Raw genomic sequence first — 18,349 nt, forward strand, 5'->3', positions numbered from 1 at the left:
TGATCCTTCACACTACTCACAGGTTGAGAATTCAAAAGCATCAATGCCCTCTGGATAAAGAAACTTCTTGTCATTTAGGTCATGAATAGCTGATCACTTATTTTGAGACTGTGACCTCTGGTTATTGACATTCCAGCCAGGGGAATCATCATTTTCCCCATTTGCCCTGTTAAGTCTTGTAATAATGTTGCATGTTTCAATGTGATCTCCTTTGATTGTTTGAAACATAAGGGAGCTTTGCCTAGTCTGCTTAATCTGTCCTCATCTCTAGAACATAGAACATACAGCAGATTACAGGCCCTTTGGCCCATATAATGTTGTTCTGACCCATATATTCCTAAAAGATACTAAATCCTTGCTACCCTGTAACCCTCTATTTTTCTTCCATCCATGTCTCTTAAATGCCCCTAATGTTTCAGCCTCCACCACCATCCCTGGCAAGGCATTCCAGGCACCCACAACTCTCTGTATAAAACGCTTACCCCTGATGTCTCCCCTAAACTTCCATAGAACATTGCAGCATAGAAACAGGCCACTTCAGCCCTTCTAGTCTGTGCCAAACCATTTTCTTTTGCCTAGTCCCACTGTCCTACACCCAGTCCAAAGCCCTCCATACCTCTTCCGTCCAAGTACCTGTCCACATTCTTCTTAAATGTTAAAATTGAGCCCGCATTCACCACTTCAGCTGGTAACTCAATCCACACTCCCACATTCTCTGTGAGAAGAAGTTCCCCCTCATGTTTTCCCTAAACTTTTCCCCTTTCACTCTTAACCCATGTCCTCTGGTTTGTAACTCACCTACCCTCAGTGGAAAAAGTCTAATCTCTCTGTCCCCTTCATAATTTTAAATATATATATCAAATCTTCCCTAATTCTTTTAAGGTCCAGGGAATAAAGTCTTAACCTGTTTAACCTTTCCCTGTCACTCAGTTCCTGAAGTGCAGAAAACATCCTTGTAAATCTTCTCTGCATTCTTTCTATTTTATTGATATCTTTCTTGTAGTTAAGTGAGCAAAACTGCACACAATATTTCAAATTTGACCTCACCAGTGTCTTATTCGACTTTAACATAACATCCCAACTCCTGTACTCAATACATTGATTTATGAAGGCAAATATGCCAAAAGTTATCCAGCTGCGACACCACTTTCAAGGAAGTATGTATCTGTATTCCCAGATCCTCTGTCCTACCGCACTCTTCAGCGCCCTACCATTTTACCCTATATGTACTTTCTTGGTTTGTCCTTTGAAAATGCCACACCTCACACTTGTCTGAATTAAATTCCATCTGCCATTTTTCAGCCCATTTTTCCAGCTGGTCCAGATCCCTCTGCAAGCTTTGAAAATCTTCTTTGCTGTCCACCCTCCAATCTTAGTGTCATCTGCAAAACTGCTGATCCAATTTACCATGTTATTATTCAGATCATTGATATAGATGACAAACTACAACAGTCCCAGCACCAATCCCTGAGGCGCACCACTAGTCTAGGAAGCAGTCATTCACCGCTATTCTCTGGCTTCTCTCGTCTAGCCATTGTCGAATCCAGTTCACTACTTCACCATGAATATCTAGCATCTGAACCTTCCTGACTAACCTCCCATGAGGGACCTTGTCAAAGGCTTGTAGACAACATCCACAGCATTTCCTTCATCACCTTTCCTGGTAACTTCCTTGAAAAACTCTATAAGATTGGTTAAAAATGACCTACCACATATGAAGCCACGTTGACCAGCCCTAATCAGTCTATGGCTATCCAAATAATTGTATATACAATCCATTAGGACGCCTTCCAATAATTTACCTACTACTGATGACAGGTTCACCAACCTATAATTTCCATGTTTACTTTTGGAGTCTTTTTTAAACAATGGAACACCACGAGCTAGCCTCCAATCCTCTGGCACCACACTCTTGCCTAAGGACATTTAAAATATTTCTGCCATAGCCCCTCAAGGTCTCAGGGAATATCTTTTCAGGCCCTGAGGATTTATCCACCCTTATTTTCTTTAAAGACAGCAAGCACTTCCTCCTCTTTAATTTGTATAGGTTTCATGACCTCACTGTTTGTTTTCCTTACTTCCCACAACTCTATGTCCTTTTCCTGAGTGAATACTGATGAAAACAAAACAAAGATCTCTCCAATTTCTTTTGGCTCCATACAAAGCCGATCACTCTGATCTTCAAGGGGACCAATATTGTCCCTTACTATTCTTTTGCTTTTAATATACCTGTAGAAACCCTTATGATTTTCCTTCACATTGTCTGCCAAAGCAATCTCATGTCTTCTTTTAGCCTTTCTGATTACTTCCTTCAGCTTTTTGCATTTTTTATGCTCCTCAAATATCTTATGTGTTCCATGTTGCCTATACCTGTTATAAACCTCTCTCTTCTTCCAAACCAGATCCCCAATATCCCTTGTAAACTAAAATTCCCTTACCTCCTAACCTTGCTTTTGATCCTGTCAGGGACATACAAACCCTCCCTTAACTTTGTACATATGTCCTCTGGTTTTTACTATTCTTGCCCTGGGAAAAAGGTGTTGGCTGTCCACCCTATCTATGCCTCTCATAATCTTGTAGACCTATATTAAGTCTCTCATCTTCTACACTCCAAAGAGAAAAGTCCCAGCTCTGATAACCTTGCCTCATAAGCCTTATTTTCCAATCCAGACAATATTCTGGTAAATCTCCTCTGTGCCCTTTCCATTGTTTCTATATCCTTTGTGTAATGAGGTGAGCAGAACTGAACACACTACTCCAAATGTGGTCTTACCAGAGATTTGTACAGTTGCCATATGACATCTCAACTCCTTAACTCAACTCAATCCCCCTATTAATGAAGCCCTACATCCCATAGGCCTTCTTAATTATCCTATCAACCAGTGCAGCAACCTTGAAGGATGTATGGATTTGGACCCCAAGGTCCTTCTGTTCATTCACACTCTTAAGTAACTAACCATAAACCCTGTACTCAGCCTTCTGGTTTGTTCTTCCAAAATGCATTGCCTAACAGTTATCCAAATTGAACTCCCATCTGCCACTTCTCCACCCAACTCTGCATCCTATCTACATCCTTTTGTAATCTATGTACCATCCACAACTCCTCCAACCTTCGTATCATCCGCAAACTTACTGACCCATCCTTCCGCCTCTTCATCCAGATCATTTATAAAGATCACAAAGAACAAGGGTCCCAGAACAAATTCTTACTGAACTCCAACTTTTCACTAATCTTCTATTGTAGGTTTCAGCTCGGTGAATCTCTCACTAAAGAATATCCCTCCTTAGGTAGGAAGTCCAAACTTATTCCAGCCATCCAGATACAGTTTAATACAGAATAAAATATTTCCAGCCTTGTATTCAAATCTTGCCCATTAACCCAGCCTGTCTATATCCCTTTGAAGTTTCACGCTCCACATTCCCAGTCAGCTTTGTATCACCATCAAACTTGGATTTATATTACTTGATCCACTCATTCAAATCATTAATATAGCCTGTGAATAGCTGAGACCAACATTACTCCTTTTTGCACCCAATGAATTACAGCCTCTGAACCCAAAAAATAACCATTTTATCCCTACTCTCTGTTTTCTTCATGGTCATCAATCCTTAATCCTTAAAAGTATAATACTCCAGTATAAAACACACCAAGCTCTTTTAATAATATCTAAGAGCAACTGATTAGAGTTTAACTTTATCTATTCTGCTGGTGTCAATCTTAAAAATCTCATAAAAAGCAATAATAAACTCATCAAAATTCAAGGAGATGATTATGGACTTCAGGTGGAAGTCAGGAGAATATGAACCAGTCCTCATTGAGGACTCAGAAGAGGAGAGGGTCAAGAACTTCAAATTCCTGGGTGTCAACATCTCCAAGGATCTGTCCTGAAGCCTCAAGGTTGATGCAATCACAAAGAAGATGTTTGAGGAGATTTGGTGTGACATTGAAGACTCAAAAACTTCTACAGGTGTACCATGGAGAGCATTCTGGCTGGTTACATCACTGTCTGCTATAGACATGCCAATGCTCAGGGCAAGAAAAAAACACCAGAGGGTTGTTAACTTGGCATGCAACATCACAAGCACCAGGCTTCACTTCATCGAGGACATCTACAAGAGGTGATTTGTCTTGTCTTAAAAAAGAAGCCTCTATCCTCAAAGATCCCACCACTGAGGTCATGCCCTCTTCACTCCGCTACCATCAAGAAAAAAGTGCAAAAGCCTAAAGACGAGCACTCAATGGCACAAGGACAGCTTCTTCTCCACTGCCTTCAGATTCCTGAATAATCAATGAGTCAAAGACACTGCCCTAATTTTCATGCACTATTTTTTAATTTATATCAATGTTTGCACTGTGACGCTTCTACAAATCAATAAATTGAGTGGCTTGTTCATGACAATAAATTCTGATCCTGACTCTGAATATTATTTCCCTTTCATATATCTAGGTCACTTTGCCAAACCCTATTGCCACTACTACCTTGTTAGTAATAGATTCCAACATTTTTCCCATTTTTGATGTTAGACTCCATTATACCCTTTACATGCTTTCTTGTAAAGGTGGGGGGGGGGGGGGGGGAGGGATTCTTGCATTTGCTACATTCCAAACACTGGGAATGATTCAAGAACCAATGGAATTTTGATAACAATTATATTTATTATCATATATATTGAACAATGTACATGTGCATTGAAATTCTTAATTGCTGTGGCCAAATAAGTACTTTGCAAAATAAATTCCATATTATTAATTACATTAAAAAGTGATGCTTAATGTAAAAGATATATAGGGAATAAATATTCACAGTTACCATAGTGCAATAAAAATGTGACACTGAAATAGTGCAGAGAGTTCTTTTTGTGGTATCATAGTTTATGATTAGTGCAGTAATGGGTGGTCAAGTGTCATCTAGCCATTGGAAAGCAATTGTTATTGAACAGAGAGGTGCTGGTCTTCTTCTCAAAGGTGAAGAGGTTGTGATCAGGGTGATGGGGGTTCTTTATAATGTTGGCTGCCTTCTTGAGGCAGCGCTTCACATAACCATAACCATATAACCATTTATGGAGCAGAAACAGACCATGTTGGCCTTTCGAGTCCACACCGGTTCACTAGAACAACTCCACTAGCTCAAACCTCCCGCTCTCCGCCAATAACCCTCCAACCCCCTCTCCTCCACGTACACATCCAATATGATGTCTTCAGTGGATGGACCACTATATTTGATTGCTTCTGCAGCCTTCTGGGCACTCAAACCAGACTGTGATGCAACCAATCCCCTACAGTCTCCTGACCTCCAACTCCCTGGGATGCAGGTCATCAGGTCCCAATACAAACTTGTTTATTTTGTGAGCACCTTGTTCATTCTAGATCTGTTATTTTCCACTACTTCCAGAAGGATACCTGTGTCTTTTTCCATGAAGTCAGATGAAAATGTTTGTTCCTTTTCTGTGTCATCTTGTTCCCTGATATAATTTGGCCTCTGTCCCTCATTAACTTTAGCTGGTCTTCCAAGAAAAAAAATATGTTTTGGATCCATCGTGGGTTGTTTCTGATATTTTGGCATCTATTCTGATCCTACATTTTATGCTCCAAATTTTATATATAAAATTTAAATATATAAAATATATATAAATAAAAATATAAAATTTACATAAAATCAAAGCTATTTACAATACATCCATTTCCTACTTTCCTGATTGTGAGAATTTTTAAATCTTATTGAGTGCCTCAATGCTTCACTATTCTATGACTGACCACAGATAGTGCTGGAGTTGAGACTAAGACACCACAAAATGGGGGCAAGTTTTTTGCATCTAACCACAAACTGACCTATTCAGATTAATGCATGTGTTGTGTTCAGCTCAAGGCATGTTTGTAAGTAAATCATTTTCTTGCACCAGTGCAACATTTTAGTATTTTAGTCATATATAAGCTTGTTTAATATGTATTCAAGTTTAATCTGTTCAGTAAAACTGGATTTCACACAGTAAATGTTTGACAATGGAAACTCATTGATCCAATCTGATGAAATTGAATGAAATGCCTCCATTGCACTCTGAACCATTATCACTGATTGATGTTTTTCATTCCAGTAGAGGACAGGTGCAGTAAAATTCCCATTACACGGCACCTACTGGGATTGTCGATGTCAGATATGCTATTTCTGTTAGACTGAAGCTCACTCTTCCAATGCCTAACTAAGACACCTGGTTTAAGAATGCACCATTTAAAAGACAAAAGATAGTGCAAAATGTAAATTTGAAAAAAATTTGGTATTATAGTCTTTAATTAAGTAAAGATCACTAATTATCAGCTAATTTTATAAAATTTAAATTCGAACCCCAGTTTCTGATGCTGTAACACTGTTGTGCAAACCATTCCACCATCACAATTAACCCTCTCCCCCTCGCACTGACAACTCAACTCACCTCCATGCATGTCTCCCAATCGGGCCTTCGGCGCAACCCGACTCACCTCCATGTAAGTGTCCCAGTCAGGCTCTCGGCCACACCTTCCTTTTAATTCAAATCCAGGTCATTGGCACTGTAAAGGCAGTGCATTAGCCACTACACTGCTGCCATCAAAATTAACCTCCTCCCCCAGATTTACAGAAAAAGGCTTTCTAATGTACTTAATACTAATAAAGATAAAGTTTCTTACCAAATAGGGATAGAGAGATCCTGTGGGAGAGTTGCCCTCGCGGCGAGCGGCTCTGGCCATCTCTTCACCCTGGGCACCATCATTTTATTCCAACACAACTTTATTGAGATTTTATTCAAATAGCTGCTGCAGGCAAGGCACACAGAGATGGTCCACTGGTTGAATGTTTGCTCCCAATGGGTGTGTGTTGTTTCAGAAAACATTTACTTTTGCAGTTTTGAACTTTTATTTAAAACTTTATTCTTATTTATCTTTAAATGTATTTTATTTATTTCCTCTGTTTTATTTTTTGTCGGAGTTTGAATTTCCGATTGACTGGGTGCTGGATAATGGGGATTTTACTGTATTTATGATTTCTAAATTTAATACCAGTGTGTAGGCTGCACTTGGAATTTTTTTATATATATATTCGTCGTCTGAAACTTTTAATGCTACTTTTTCCCCCAGTTAGGTTTTAAGCTTTTCTATCACATCTTAATTTGCAAAATATTGTGATGTAAAAGGATTTATAAAACCACAGTGACTTATTAAACATAGCTGTATTGTTGTCCAGGTACTGTTCTGAGAGATTGTCATTTTTAAAGTTTGTTCTCTGTAAAGCATTTTTAAACAATGAACCCCAATACTCACCGCAATAAATTACACAAAGTGCAGCCGATACTTTAATACAAAGTAATGAAGTTGTTCCATTCCCTCTATTCTGAAAGTATTAAAAATGCAGTTCAGAAAATTTACTCTTCCAGTATCTCAAAACAAAAATATTTTTGAATTATGTTTATCTCTAATTTTCTTCTATCTTTTAAAGGTGAAAATTCCATAAATGTTACTTTGCCCACGAACTGTAATCATTTTGTATTTATCGACCAAATATATATGAATATAGGAAGAGTGTTTACAGTTGAACTAAACCTGTTTTCAGCTGACATTTTCCAACAAAACAACATCACTGGATTCTGGCATAAAGGATTTATCTTACTATTATTTTCTATAACTACTTGTTTTATGGCTGCCTGAAAAATCTTCTATAATAGTTGATGCTATCAAATTTTATTTTATTACATTTTTATGTTTTTTATGATATTATTTGTTGTTTTCTTTATCCAGAAAATTGGCTTGCTGAATAAACGGTAACAATGTCAACGAACAACATAGCTCAGGCAAGGAAAATGGTGGAACAGTTGAGGATTGAAGCTGGTATTGAAAGAATCAAGGTGAGATTACAAAAGTACCTTGTACTCTAATTGTCATATTTGTTGCTTTTCCACTCGAGATTTTTTTTTCTGCCATCCTCAAAACTCTTTATGATGGTGTCCTGTAGCCAGCTGCTGGGTGAACTGCAGAAAATGGATCAGGATGTGAGACTTCTAAATGTTGGTGTTTGGAGAGATCTGAGTAACCTTGGACAAGAACGGCAGAAAGATAGCATGAAGATACAGCAAATAATTAAGGAATGGAATGTGGGCCTTCATTAAAATAGGCGGAACGCAAGTGTAAGGATGTTTTTCAAAATTTTCCTGAAACAACTCCTGGAGTACTGCTTAATTTTGATTTGCTTATTTAGGTTATGCAGCAAGGGCTCACAAAATTTCTTTATTTTTCAGAATCTGGGCCATGCTGGCAAAGCCAACATTTGTTTCCTCTCTCTCTCATTGCCCTCAAAAAGCTGGCAGTGAGTTGTCTTTTTTAAAAAAAAATTATTAACAAATTTTCAAGTCAAACAATGCAAAGGACAAAATAAATTTGCGAAAAAAATAGTAATATGCATCCATTAATAGCTATTGCATGTCTAACTATAATTAACCGTACCTCCCCTACCCCCTCCTCCCCGCTGAGAAAAAAATAAGAAAACTAGAAAATGAATAGAGAGCAAGAAAACAAGATAGTTCAAGATTAGGCTAAAAAATTTAGAAAAAATAAGAGGTTGTCAAGTATGCACTGTCCACCTTCCAGGACTTAAATTATTGAGCTTTTCTAGATCCAAAGCAAGGGGGGAAAACTAAAGATTTCGAGATATTTGCTGTAAATATGGTTGCCAAATGTTGATAAAAACACCATATTTATTCCTCAAACTGTAAGTGATTTTCTCAAGGAGAACACAACTTTGGATTTCTGCATTCCATCATGACATTCCTAAATGTGAATCAGACTTCCAGGTACCCGCTATACATTTCCTGGCCACCACCAATGAAATTTTTACAAATTATGTTTGAAATTTGAACAGCCTTACACTTGTGATGTTTCCCAGCAAAAACAATTTTGAGTTTTGTGGAGAATTATTTTCTTATAATTTGTTCTAGGAAATTCACTAGATCTACCCAAAAGGGCCTCACCTTGGAACATGACCAGGTTGAATGTAGAAATGTTCCCACCTCTGCCACATCTAAAACATTGGTCTGAAATTTCTAATTTAAGTTTATTTAATTTTTGTGACGTAAGATATAACTGATGCAAGAAATTATTCTGTACCAGTTAATATCTAACATTAACTGTATTTGAAATAAATCGGACCAGCATTGTTCTCCAGCTATTAAGTCTGATTCCCACTTCTTTCTGTCTTGACTTGTAGGAAATTTTGCGTGAAATAGGAAATACGCTGCTGAAATACATTTCTTTATAATCCCCTTTCGAATCAGAGTCTCCAAATGGCTGCACCTCGATAAATTAATTGACAGACCTAATTTGTCCCTTAAATAAGATCTCAGTTGAAGATAGCAGAGAGTAGAATTATTTAACAAACAATGCATATTTTTTCAAAGATCGAATGACATAAGTTTCCCCTGCTCATAACAGTCCTCGATACACCTGATCCCTTTCTGAGACCAGGTGTCCAGGAATTTGTTATCCAATATTGATGGTATTAATCTATTTTGAGTCAGGGGTGTTTTTTGGTGATAATCCCATCTTAATTCCGACCTACTGATTTATTTTATACCAAATGGTAATTACATGTTTTAATAATGGAGTTTCTCTTATTCCCAAAACCAATTTTGGATCCTATTTATAAACAAAATCTCCTGCTATCCTCTTGCCCACCTTGTGCAGCTCAATTTGTGCCCAGGATGGTCTATCTCCCCCCACAAAGAGAGAGGCAATAAACTTCGACTGAGCTGCCCAATAATATTTAAAAGTTGTAATCCTCCCAGGCTATAATCCCATGTCAATTTCTCAATGGAGGCTCTTGCCATCTTACTGTTCCAGCGGAACTTTCTAATATGTTTATTTAAATCCTTAAAAAAAAATTTCTGGGGCAATAATATGGACAGAATTTGGAAGAGGTACTGAAGTCTTGGCAACACATTCAATTTAATATAGTTGACCAACTAACGGAATCGGCAGAGCCATCCTTCTGTTAAATCTTCTTTGATTTTTCTCAACTGTGGGACATAATTTAATTTATTTAAATCTTCCAAATTATTATTTATTTTAATCCCAAAATATTTTATCCCATTGGGCAGCCATTTAAATCGACGATATCTTTGATAATAACTGTAATTCTCCTCCCATTCACTCTTGTCCTAATTTATCTTGTATCCTGATACCTTCCCATAATCTTCCATTTTAGAGTACAGTTTTTCCAATGATCTTGCTGGTTCTGTCAAATATATCAGTCCATCGTCTGCAAAACAATTGATCTTATCCTGGTTTACCCTGAACCCTTTAATGTCCTAATCATTAAATGAAAAGAGCCAGAGATAATGGGATAGTTAACAGGAATGTGAGAGAGATCTGCTCATTAGTCACAACTTTTACTTTGGGCCCATAATATAATACCTTAATCCAATTTATAAAAATGTGTCCTAATCCAAATATTTCCATTACTTTAAGTTTTCTTCTTGAACCATTGCAATCCTTCCAGTGAAGATATTCCTTGCAAAAAACACATGCCATAATTTACCTCTGGTTTTTAAAGTTAAAGAAACATTCAATTACTATAGTCTAATTAACTACTCTAGAATTTAATTTTAACTTTGCATGCATTAAAGTGACACTAAATTGTCCTCTAAGCAAATTATTAAAAGCAGTTACTTCAAAGCATGAATTTCAGGTGAAGAAGTGAGCTCGATATTATAATATAGTTTCCACGAAAAACAAAATCTCCATTGGATGGAAATCAGAAATAGAAAGAAAAAATATTGGAATGCCCAGTAGTTCCATCTCCATTGTAGAGAAGCCATATCTCTTAAAGACAATGCAGTAAAATATTTATAATTTGTGGTAAACTTGCAGCAATCTATATACCCTGCCTTTTAGACGTTTTATTGGTCTATTGCACTTGCTTTCACCAGAAGTGGTATTGCAACGATTTGCTGATATTCTTCCTGCACATCATCCAAAGTTATCAGAATTTACTGTAGTCTCCCATTTATTTGAGTTGTATGCCTTTGGATCATGCAATCAAAATTATAGAATTTCCACAGACTTGTGTACATTCAACATTTATAAATAATTGAGTGAACGTAAGAATGTTGTCCCTTTTGCATCCATTTCTCATTATCCATCATGGATAATGAAAATGCACACTTTGATCAATGCTTCTCGATATATCATTCTACAAACGTAAATCTTCTTCATTTATATATGCTATTTTCTTTGCAGCAAAATCTGTAGAATTCACTGAGAGTGAACTGCAAACCTTCATAAACATAATGATGTGCAAATAGATATGTGCTGTAACTTGCTTCCACTCTAATGCTGTGGGTTCTGAGGTGGTAAATGAGGCTGATGTGGAACCTGAAGGTGGGAAACAGGTGGAGCACAAGGCAATTGGTGAGGTGGGAGAGTGGGTTGTTTGGGAGATGCTGAGTTTCTTCTGACATCAACACTTTCACCTGTGTGTTCCTGATAAATAGGCCCAATACCCAAGGTTGTCAAAGCTATCTTGAATGCTCCTTCTCAATTTTGAGTTAGGGATTTCTACAAGTTGGTAGGGATAATATGGTCTTTCAAGAAGCTTGACATTGCACAGAGCTGATAACAAAGCAGCTTTGTCCTGGGAAAGAAGAGTTTTGCTTGGAACATCATGCTGAAGTACTTTGCACCATCTTTAGAAGCAACTGCACATGTTGAATGCCTGAATATTTGCAAACAGCATGTTATAAAGCAGGCACTATTGCACTCCTTGTATTCAATTTGACTGTCCTTTAGAAGACTTCTTGACAGGAGAATCTGAGATCATGATCGCCACAGATAGCATAGTGGTTAACGCAATGTTGTTAAAGCGCCAGTGATCAAGACCACAGTTCAAATCCTGCCGTGGAAGGAGTTTGTACACTCTCCCCATGTCTGCATGAGTTTCCTCTGGGGGCTCCGGTTTCTTCCCACTGTTTGAAATGTGCTGGGGGTTGTAGATTAATGGGGTGTAATTGGGCAGCATGGGCCCGTGCACCGAAATGGCCAGTTACTGTGCTGTGTATCTAAATTAAACTAAATTAAAATGTGCTTTAGTCTGAAAGTTGGTGAAGTAGATAGAATATGATTTGAATGAGAGCATGCAGAGTTTTCTTTCTCAAGCCAGGCTGCTTCAGATCATGCGGAATCCACACATAACTGAGGGTTAGCAGGAAAGGAGTTGGAAGGAACACACTCTACACAAGTGTACCACATGATTTCCCGCCTTTTAAACTGAAAGCATGGAAGACCAGGTGAGATGCAACAGAAAATCCCTGGCCACTAAGTATAGTGTCAAGGAAATCTAATACATCCAGGCACACAAATAGATAAAATGCCCTATATTTTATAGGACTTTCACTTGACTTGCTGCAATACTTAATAAGGAGTTGCAAACGCTGGATGTCATAATTTTTGCAAGTGAAATTTCTCACTCTATCCACGAATGGCATACATATTTTCTTTCCTGAAGAGGTTAATGCTTTCCAGATTTACTGTGCTACAAGTACCCTCCATTCTGTCTTTACTAACAAACACTCTGCCTACCAACTCTCTATTACCTCAACCACATTTCTTCACACCCAGTCGCCTTTCTCTCAATTCCTCCATCTCTGTCACATCTGCTCCCAAGATGAGGTCTTCTATTTCAGATCATCTGAGATGTCCTCCTTCAAAGAAAGTGACTTTCACACTACCACCATCAACTCAGCCCTTACCTGCATCTCCTCCATTTCTCGGACTTCTGCCCTGGCCCCAATGCTCCTAGTCACAACAAGAACAGGATTCCCCTTGTCCTCACCTACCGCCCTCCACATCCAACATATTTTGTCACCTACAACATGATCCCACCACTGGACACATTTTCCCCTCTCTGCCTTTCGTAGGGTCCACTCCCTCTGTGACCACCTCATCCACTCGTCCCTTCCAACTAATTGCCCCATTGGCACCTGCCCCAGGAAGAGCCACACTTGCACCCACACTGCCTCCTTCACCACCTTTCAGGGCACCAAACAGTCCTTCCAAGTGAAGCAACACTTCACTTGTGAATCTTCGGGGATCCTCTACTGCATCAGGTGCTCCAATTGATCGCCGAGACTGGTCACAGACTGGGAGATCACTGACACCCCTCCAGCTTCCCACCCCTTCCCTCCCCATTCAGAGAGCTATCCCCCTCCCACTGTTTTCTCTTCTACCCTCCTCCCCATCACTTCCTTTTTCCAATGGGCCTATGCTCCTCCCCTACCATTTTATTCAGACGCCTGCCTACATTTTGCTCAAACCTTAATGAAAAGCTCAGGCCCAAAACATGGTTGCGTATCTTTATCTTTGCTAGTACGCTGTGTGACCTGCTGAGTTTATTTGGCATTGCATTTTTACTTTTGTGTTTCACTCAACTCTGCTGGAGAAACTCAGTGGGTCGAGCAGCATCAGCGGGAGAAAAAAAGAATAGTTAGGACTCAGGCCAGAACCCTTCATCAAATCTTGTTGAAGGGTTCTGAGCTGAAACTTGACCCACTAAGTTCCTCCAACAGTGTTTTTGTTTCCCTGGAATCAGACTCTACAGTCTAATTCTCCATCTGTCTTCTATTGTTTATTTGTGAGCCTTGACAAATATATTTTAATATCCATGCCAGAAATGAATTTTAATCCTTTGAGTACACGGGGAAAGTTTCTAACAGAGATACACTGTAACCAGGGCAACAAGCCTAAAAACATGCTTCATGCACGTTACCATGGATCCACTTATTTTTATTCATAATGATTTGTCAAACCCTTTTTTTAACAATCACCAGAAATATGTAATATTTTATGGCTGTAGGTCTTTCAGATTTTTTTTTTCTTCCCTGATTGTTTTGGAGATGAATTGTCTCCTATATAAAATGTTAGATGAATGTTCTATTTGCTTCTGCCTCTATAGAGATGTTTACCTCTCCTCCAGTTACAGCAAGTGCAATAAACGGTGTCAAGTTCAATATCATTAAGAAGCCGATACCACGGCACTTTTTGTTTCTCTTCTTCTTGCCTTTTTTATTACATTTTATTCATACATTTTTCATCTTCAGTATTTTGCAGAGGATGATTCTTCTCCTTCACTGGCATATAACTACTTAAAATGTTACATTACTTTAAGCTTTCTGATTTTCCATTTCAAGTTGCTTAAATTCTGAATCATTTGCATGTTGTGTTTCTTTGACATTCTTTGCACAACTTCATTCCCCAATGATCCTCCAATCTCCTGAATGTCAGATAACATATCATTGCATTATTGTTTCAGTAGCATTTATTGAATCGAGGCTGCCTTCTGTGTGGGCAAATTTTCCATGCTGTTTAATGGAAGTTACCAGATGTGCTGGTGCTTTGTTAGAGCTGTCATAATGCTGCTGTTCTATTAAACTATATGTCTTGTATTAAATTATATCCTCCAATACTGGATGATATAATCAGTAAATTCACAAATGATATTAAAATTGTTCGTGTTAAGTATAAGGGTAGTCTTCAGCAATAGAACAATACTGATGAGTTGTTAAAATGGAAAAGATAATGGCAGATGGAATGTTGTGAGGTGATGAATTTTGGTACAGCCAGAGAGAAATTTAAGGAACGGAGGGACAATTGTGTGATAGTCCAAGGACCCAGGTAGGTTGCTATGCTAAACAGATAGATTATGTGGTTACGAAGTCATATGGGATATTTGCCTTCATTAGCCGCCACAGTGAATTCAAGAGTAGGGAAGTTATGGTCCAACTTTATAAACATTGATTAGGATGCAGATGGAATACTGGTCATTAACAGAATGAATGTGATTATACTGGAGAGAGTACAGAGGAGATTGGTCAGGGCATTGCCTAAAATGGAGCCATATAATATAAACATATAACCACTTACAGCACAGAACAGGCCAGTTCGGCCCTACTAGTCCATGCCATAACAAATCCCCACCCTCCTAGTCCCACTGACCAGCACCTGGTCCATACCCCTCTAGTCCCCTCCTATCCATGTAACTATCCAGTGTATCCTTAAATGTAACCAATGATCCCGCCTCAACCACGTCTTCCGGAAGCTCATTCCACATCCCTACCACCCTTTGCGTAAAGAAATTTCCCCTCATGTTCCCCTTATAATTTTCCCCCTTCAATCTTAAACCATGCCCTCTAGTTTGAATCTCCCCCACTCTTAATTGAAAATGCCTATCCACATTTACTCTGTCTGTCCCTTTTAAAATCTTAAACACCTCTATCAAGTCCCCCCTCAATCTTCTACGCTCCAGAGAAAAAAGCCCTAGTCTGCACAACCTTTCCCTGTAACTCAAACCTTGAAATCCTGTCAACATTCTCGTGAAGAAAAGTTTGGTTAGGCTGAGTTTCTTTGGAGTCTGGGAGGAACTTGACTAAGTTGTATAAGTTGTATGAGGTAAAACTATGAGAGGCGTAGATAGGATAGCTAGGGAAAAACTTCACTCCAAACAAAGCTATCTAAAACTAGAGGCCAAAGGATTAAGATAAGAGGTCGAAAGTGTAGAGGGGACCTGAGGAAATTTTTGGCCCAGCAGGTGGTTGGAAATTGGAATGCACTGAGTGATGGAGGCATTGACTCTCACAACAAATTATCCAGATGATCACCAAGACATAGAAGGCTGCAGGTCAAGTGCTGTAAAATCAGATTATTACATTGTTATTTATTTTATTCATTGGTGTTGAAACCATAGAACATTACAGAACTAAAAACAGGTCCTTTTATTGCCAAGCTATTACTCTGCCTCGTCCTGCTGACCTGCACTGTCCATATCCCTCCAAACATTTCCCATCCATGCACATGTCCAAATGTTTCTTAAATGTTGAAATTGAGCCCACATTCACCAATTCAGGTCATTCCACACTCCAACCACTCTCTGAATAAAGAAATTCCCCCTAATCTTTTCCCCTTTCACCCTTAACCCATGTTCTCTGCTTTGTATCTCACCTAACCTCAATGGAAGAAGCCTACTTGCATTTACTCTATCTATACTAGGGGTCTCAAAAGTGGTCATTATTGAGCCCCAGAGGTTGATGGCACTATCCAAGGGATCGATAAATACCAGGGGTTGAAAGTGGGTGGGGGGGGGGGTGTCGATAACACCAGAGGGAAATGCACTGGTTAACAATAGGCCAATGAAATATAATGTACAACGTGTGACATCATTCACATTGGTAGAAAAAGCAGAAATGATGAACATTTTTATTGGTTGAATGGTTAAAGGTGTCATTTATCAGGGAGACCTGGTTGTCCTTGTACACAAATAAATGGAAATTTATATGTAGATACAGTGATCAAATGGTATGTGGGCCTTATTGCAAAAGAGAATGTTTGCTTCAATTATACAGAGCACTATGAAACTATATCTGGAATATTGTTACAGGTCTGGCCTCCCCAACTCTGGAAAAAAATATTGCAATCGAGGAAGAGCAATAAAACTTGATTAGCTAATTTCTGGAATGGCAAATTTGCTATTTCAGGAGTTATTAAGCAAACCCAGGCATATCATCTCTTGAGTTTAGAGGAATAAAAAGTGATCTCAACAAAGCATAGAAAGTTCTATGGGGCTTGACAGAACAGAGGCAGGGATGATGTTTCTTCATGCAACAGAGTATAGAACCAAGGTGCACTGACTCTAAATGCCATGTTAAAAGACATTTCTTTACCAAAATGATAGTGAATCTTTGGAATTCTTTACCTAGGAAGAATTGGAATCCCATTAAAGCACACAACCATAGAAAGTGGGAGTAGGAGTAGCCCATACAGCCCTTTGTGCTCCACTATTCATAGAGAGCTTCACTAACTTCTATCTAAGTGGCATTTTCCAGCACTGTTCTTTTACTCTTGCCATCATTACTTTGACCCATCAGCCTCTCCCAGGTGGTTACCTTTTCCCATCACCCACTTACCTATCCACCTAGTTTTTTTTGACCCTTTGTGTACCTTTCCTATCCCTTCCCCCACCCCCATGTATTTCCTTCTACCTGCCTGTCATCTTCCCTTCCCTTCTTCTGGTTCCACTTATCACCCACCAGCCTGTGCCTTACACCTCCATCTCACTTCTATATCTCCCTTGTGCACTAATTGTCGTGAACCAAAGTAATAACCATCCCTTTGCCTCCATAGACGCTACTTGATCTGCTGAGTTTTTCCACTAGTTTGTTTTTATTGCTTCAGTATAACTTTACAATTTTCTGAGCAGAAAAGTTCAAATTTGAATTTACCTTTCAAGTTTGAAGAGTTGGATTTGTAGGGTTGCATTGGATCATTCAGTAAAATGGCCTTTGCATTCTTCCTTAAGTGAGCATATCAGGTGGTGCCGTGGGTGGGATGAGGGATAATGGAGAAATGTTGATGGTATTGGAACTAAACAGAGTGAAATTCCGAAGCCTGAGGCTGGGATCTGCTCAGAGAGAAGCATTATTAAAGCACATTTATGCGAAGGTTTGACTCATCTCAGAAAAATGCAATTACTTGCCAGGCAATGCACTAAAGGAGTGTCATATGGGGAAGTACCAGATCATGCTGTGAACACTTGACATGGAGAACACATCATTGGTGCAAGCACCTTTCACAACCACATATACCTTGTCAATTTCCAGAGAGTCATGATTTGCCATGGAAGTTGTTGCAATTGCTTTTCAGTCCAAAAATAACTGATATTCATATCTACAGCACTGGAAAGTGTACAGCTATGTTGAACATTGTGCTTAATTGCTTTGTTGCTTTCTATTTCCCTTCAGACTATACTTGGTGTCTATTTCTTTGTATTGCATTAATTCCAGTAAACCTCCTGTGGGACATAGAGAGATCACATTTTCTTTAATTTACTGTATTTTCTTACAACATAGAAAGAAGCAACTTTGGCCCACTGAATTTATGCTGGCTCACAGCATTCTCCACAAATTTCTCTGTAACCTATTTCCTCCATGTTTCTATTAACTTCCTCCCAGTTACTAACATTGATCAACACACAAGAGCCAATTTACAATGGGTGATTAAACTACAAAAGCACACATCTTTGTAACATGGGAGGAAACCTGACCCACACAGACACAAAAGGAAGGTGCAAAGGACACACAGGCAGCAACAGAGCTTGGAACTGAACCCAGGTCACCAGAGCTGGAAGGCATCAATTTTATTAACTGCGCCACGCATATAATATCTGATTAATTTGTTAATCATTTATAGGCCACTTGACATAATGATAGAGTAAACATGGTGTGTAGTTGCTGTGATCCATTAAACTCTGTCCCAAAATTTTAAATCACTGGAATTAATTTTGGA

The 18,349-nt window shown here is 38.7% G+C and overlaps 1 protein-coding gene across 5 annotated transcripts in view; it reads left to right on the top strand.

The window, feature by feature from the left end:
- Positions 1–18,349, top strand: part of LOC138758934 (guanine nucleotide-binding protein G(I)/G(S)/G(O) subunit gamma-7) — a 293,656-nt gene that overhangs the window by 243,993 nt on the left and 31,314 nt on the right. For all 5 annotated transcript variants that reach the window (XM_069928591.1, XM_069928582.1, XM_069928573.1 and 2 more), the window contains one exon: positions 7,766–7,872. In XM_069928591.1, coding sequence (XP_069784692.1) covers positions 7,795–7,872 — 78 coding nt within the window. In that variant the 5' untranslated portion in view covers positions 7,766–7,794. The remainder of the gene's footprint in view (positions 1–7,765; positions 7,873–18,349) is intronic.

Source organism: Narcine bancroftii, chromosome 1, assembly GCF_036971445.1.
Source record: "Narcine bancroftii isolate sNarBan1 chromosome 1, sNarBan1.hap1, whole genome shotgun sequence".
In the NCBI taxonomy this organism is placed as follows: Eukaryota; Metazoa; Chordata; class Chondrichthyes; order Torpediniformes; family Narcinidae; genus Narcine; species Narcine bancroftii.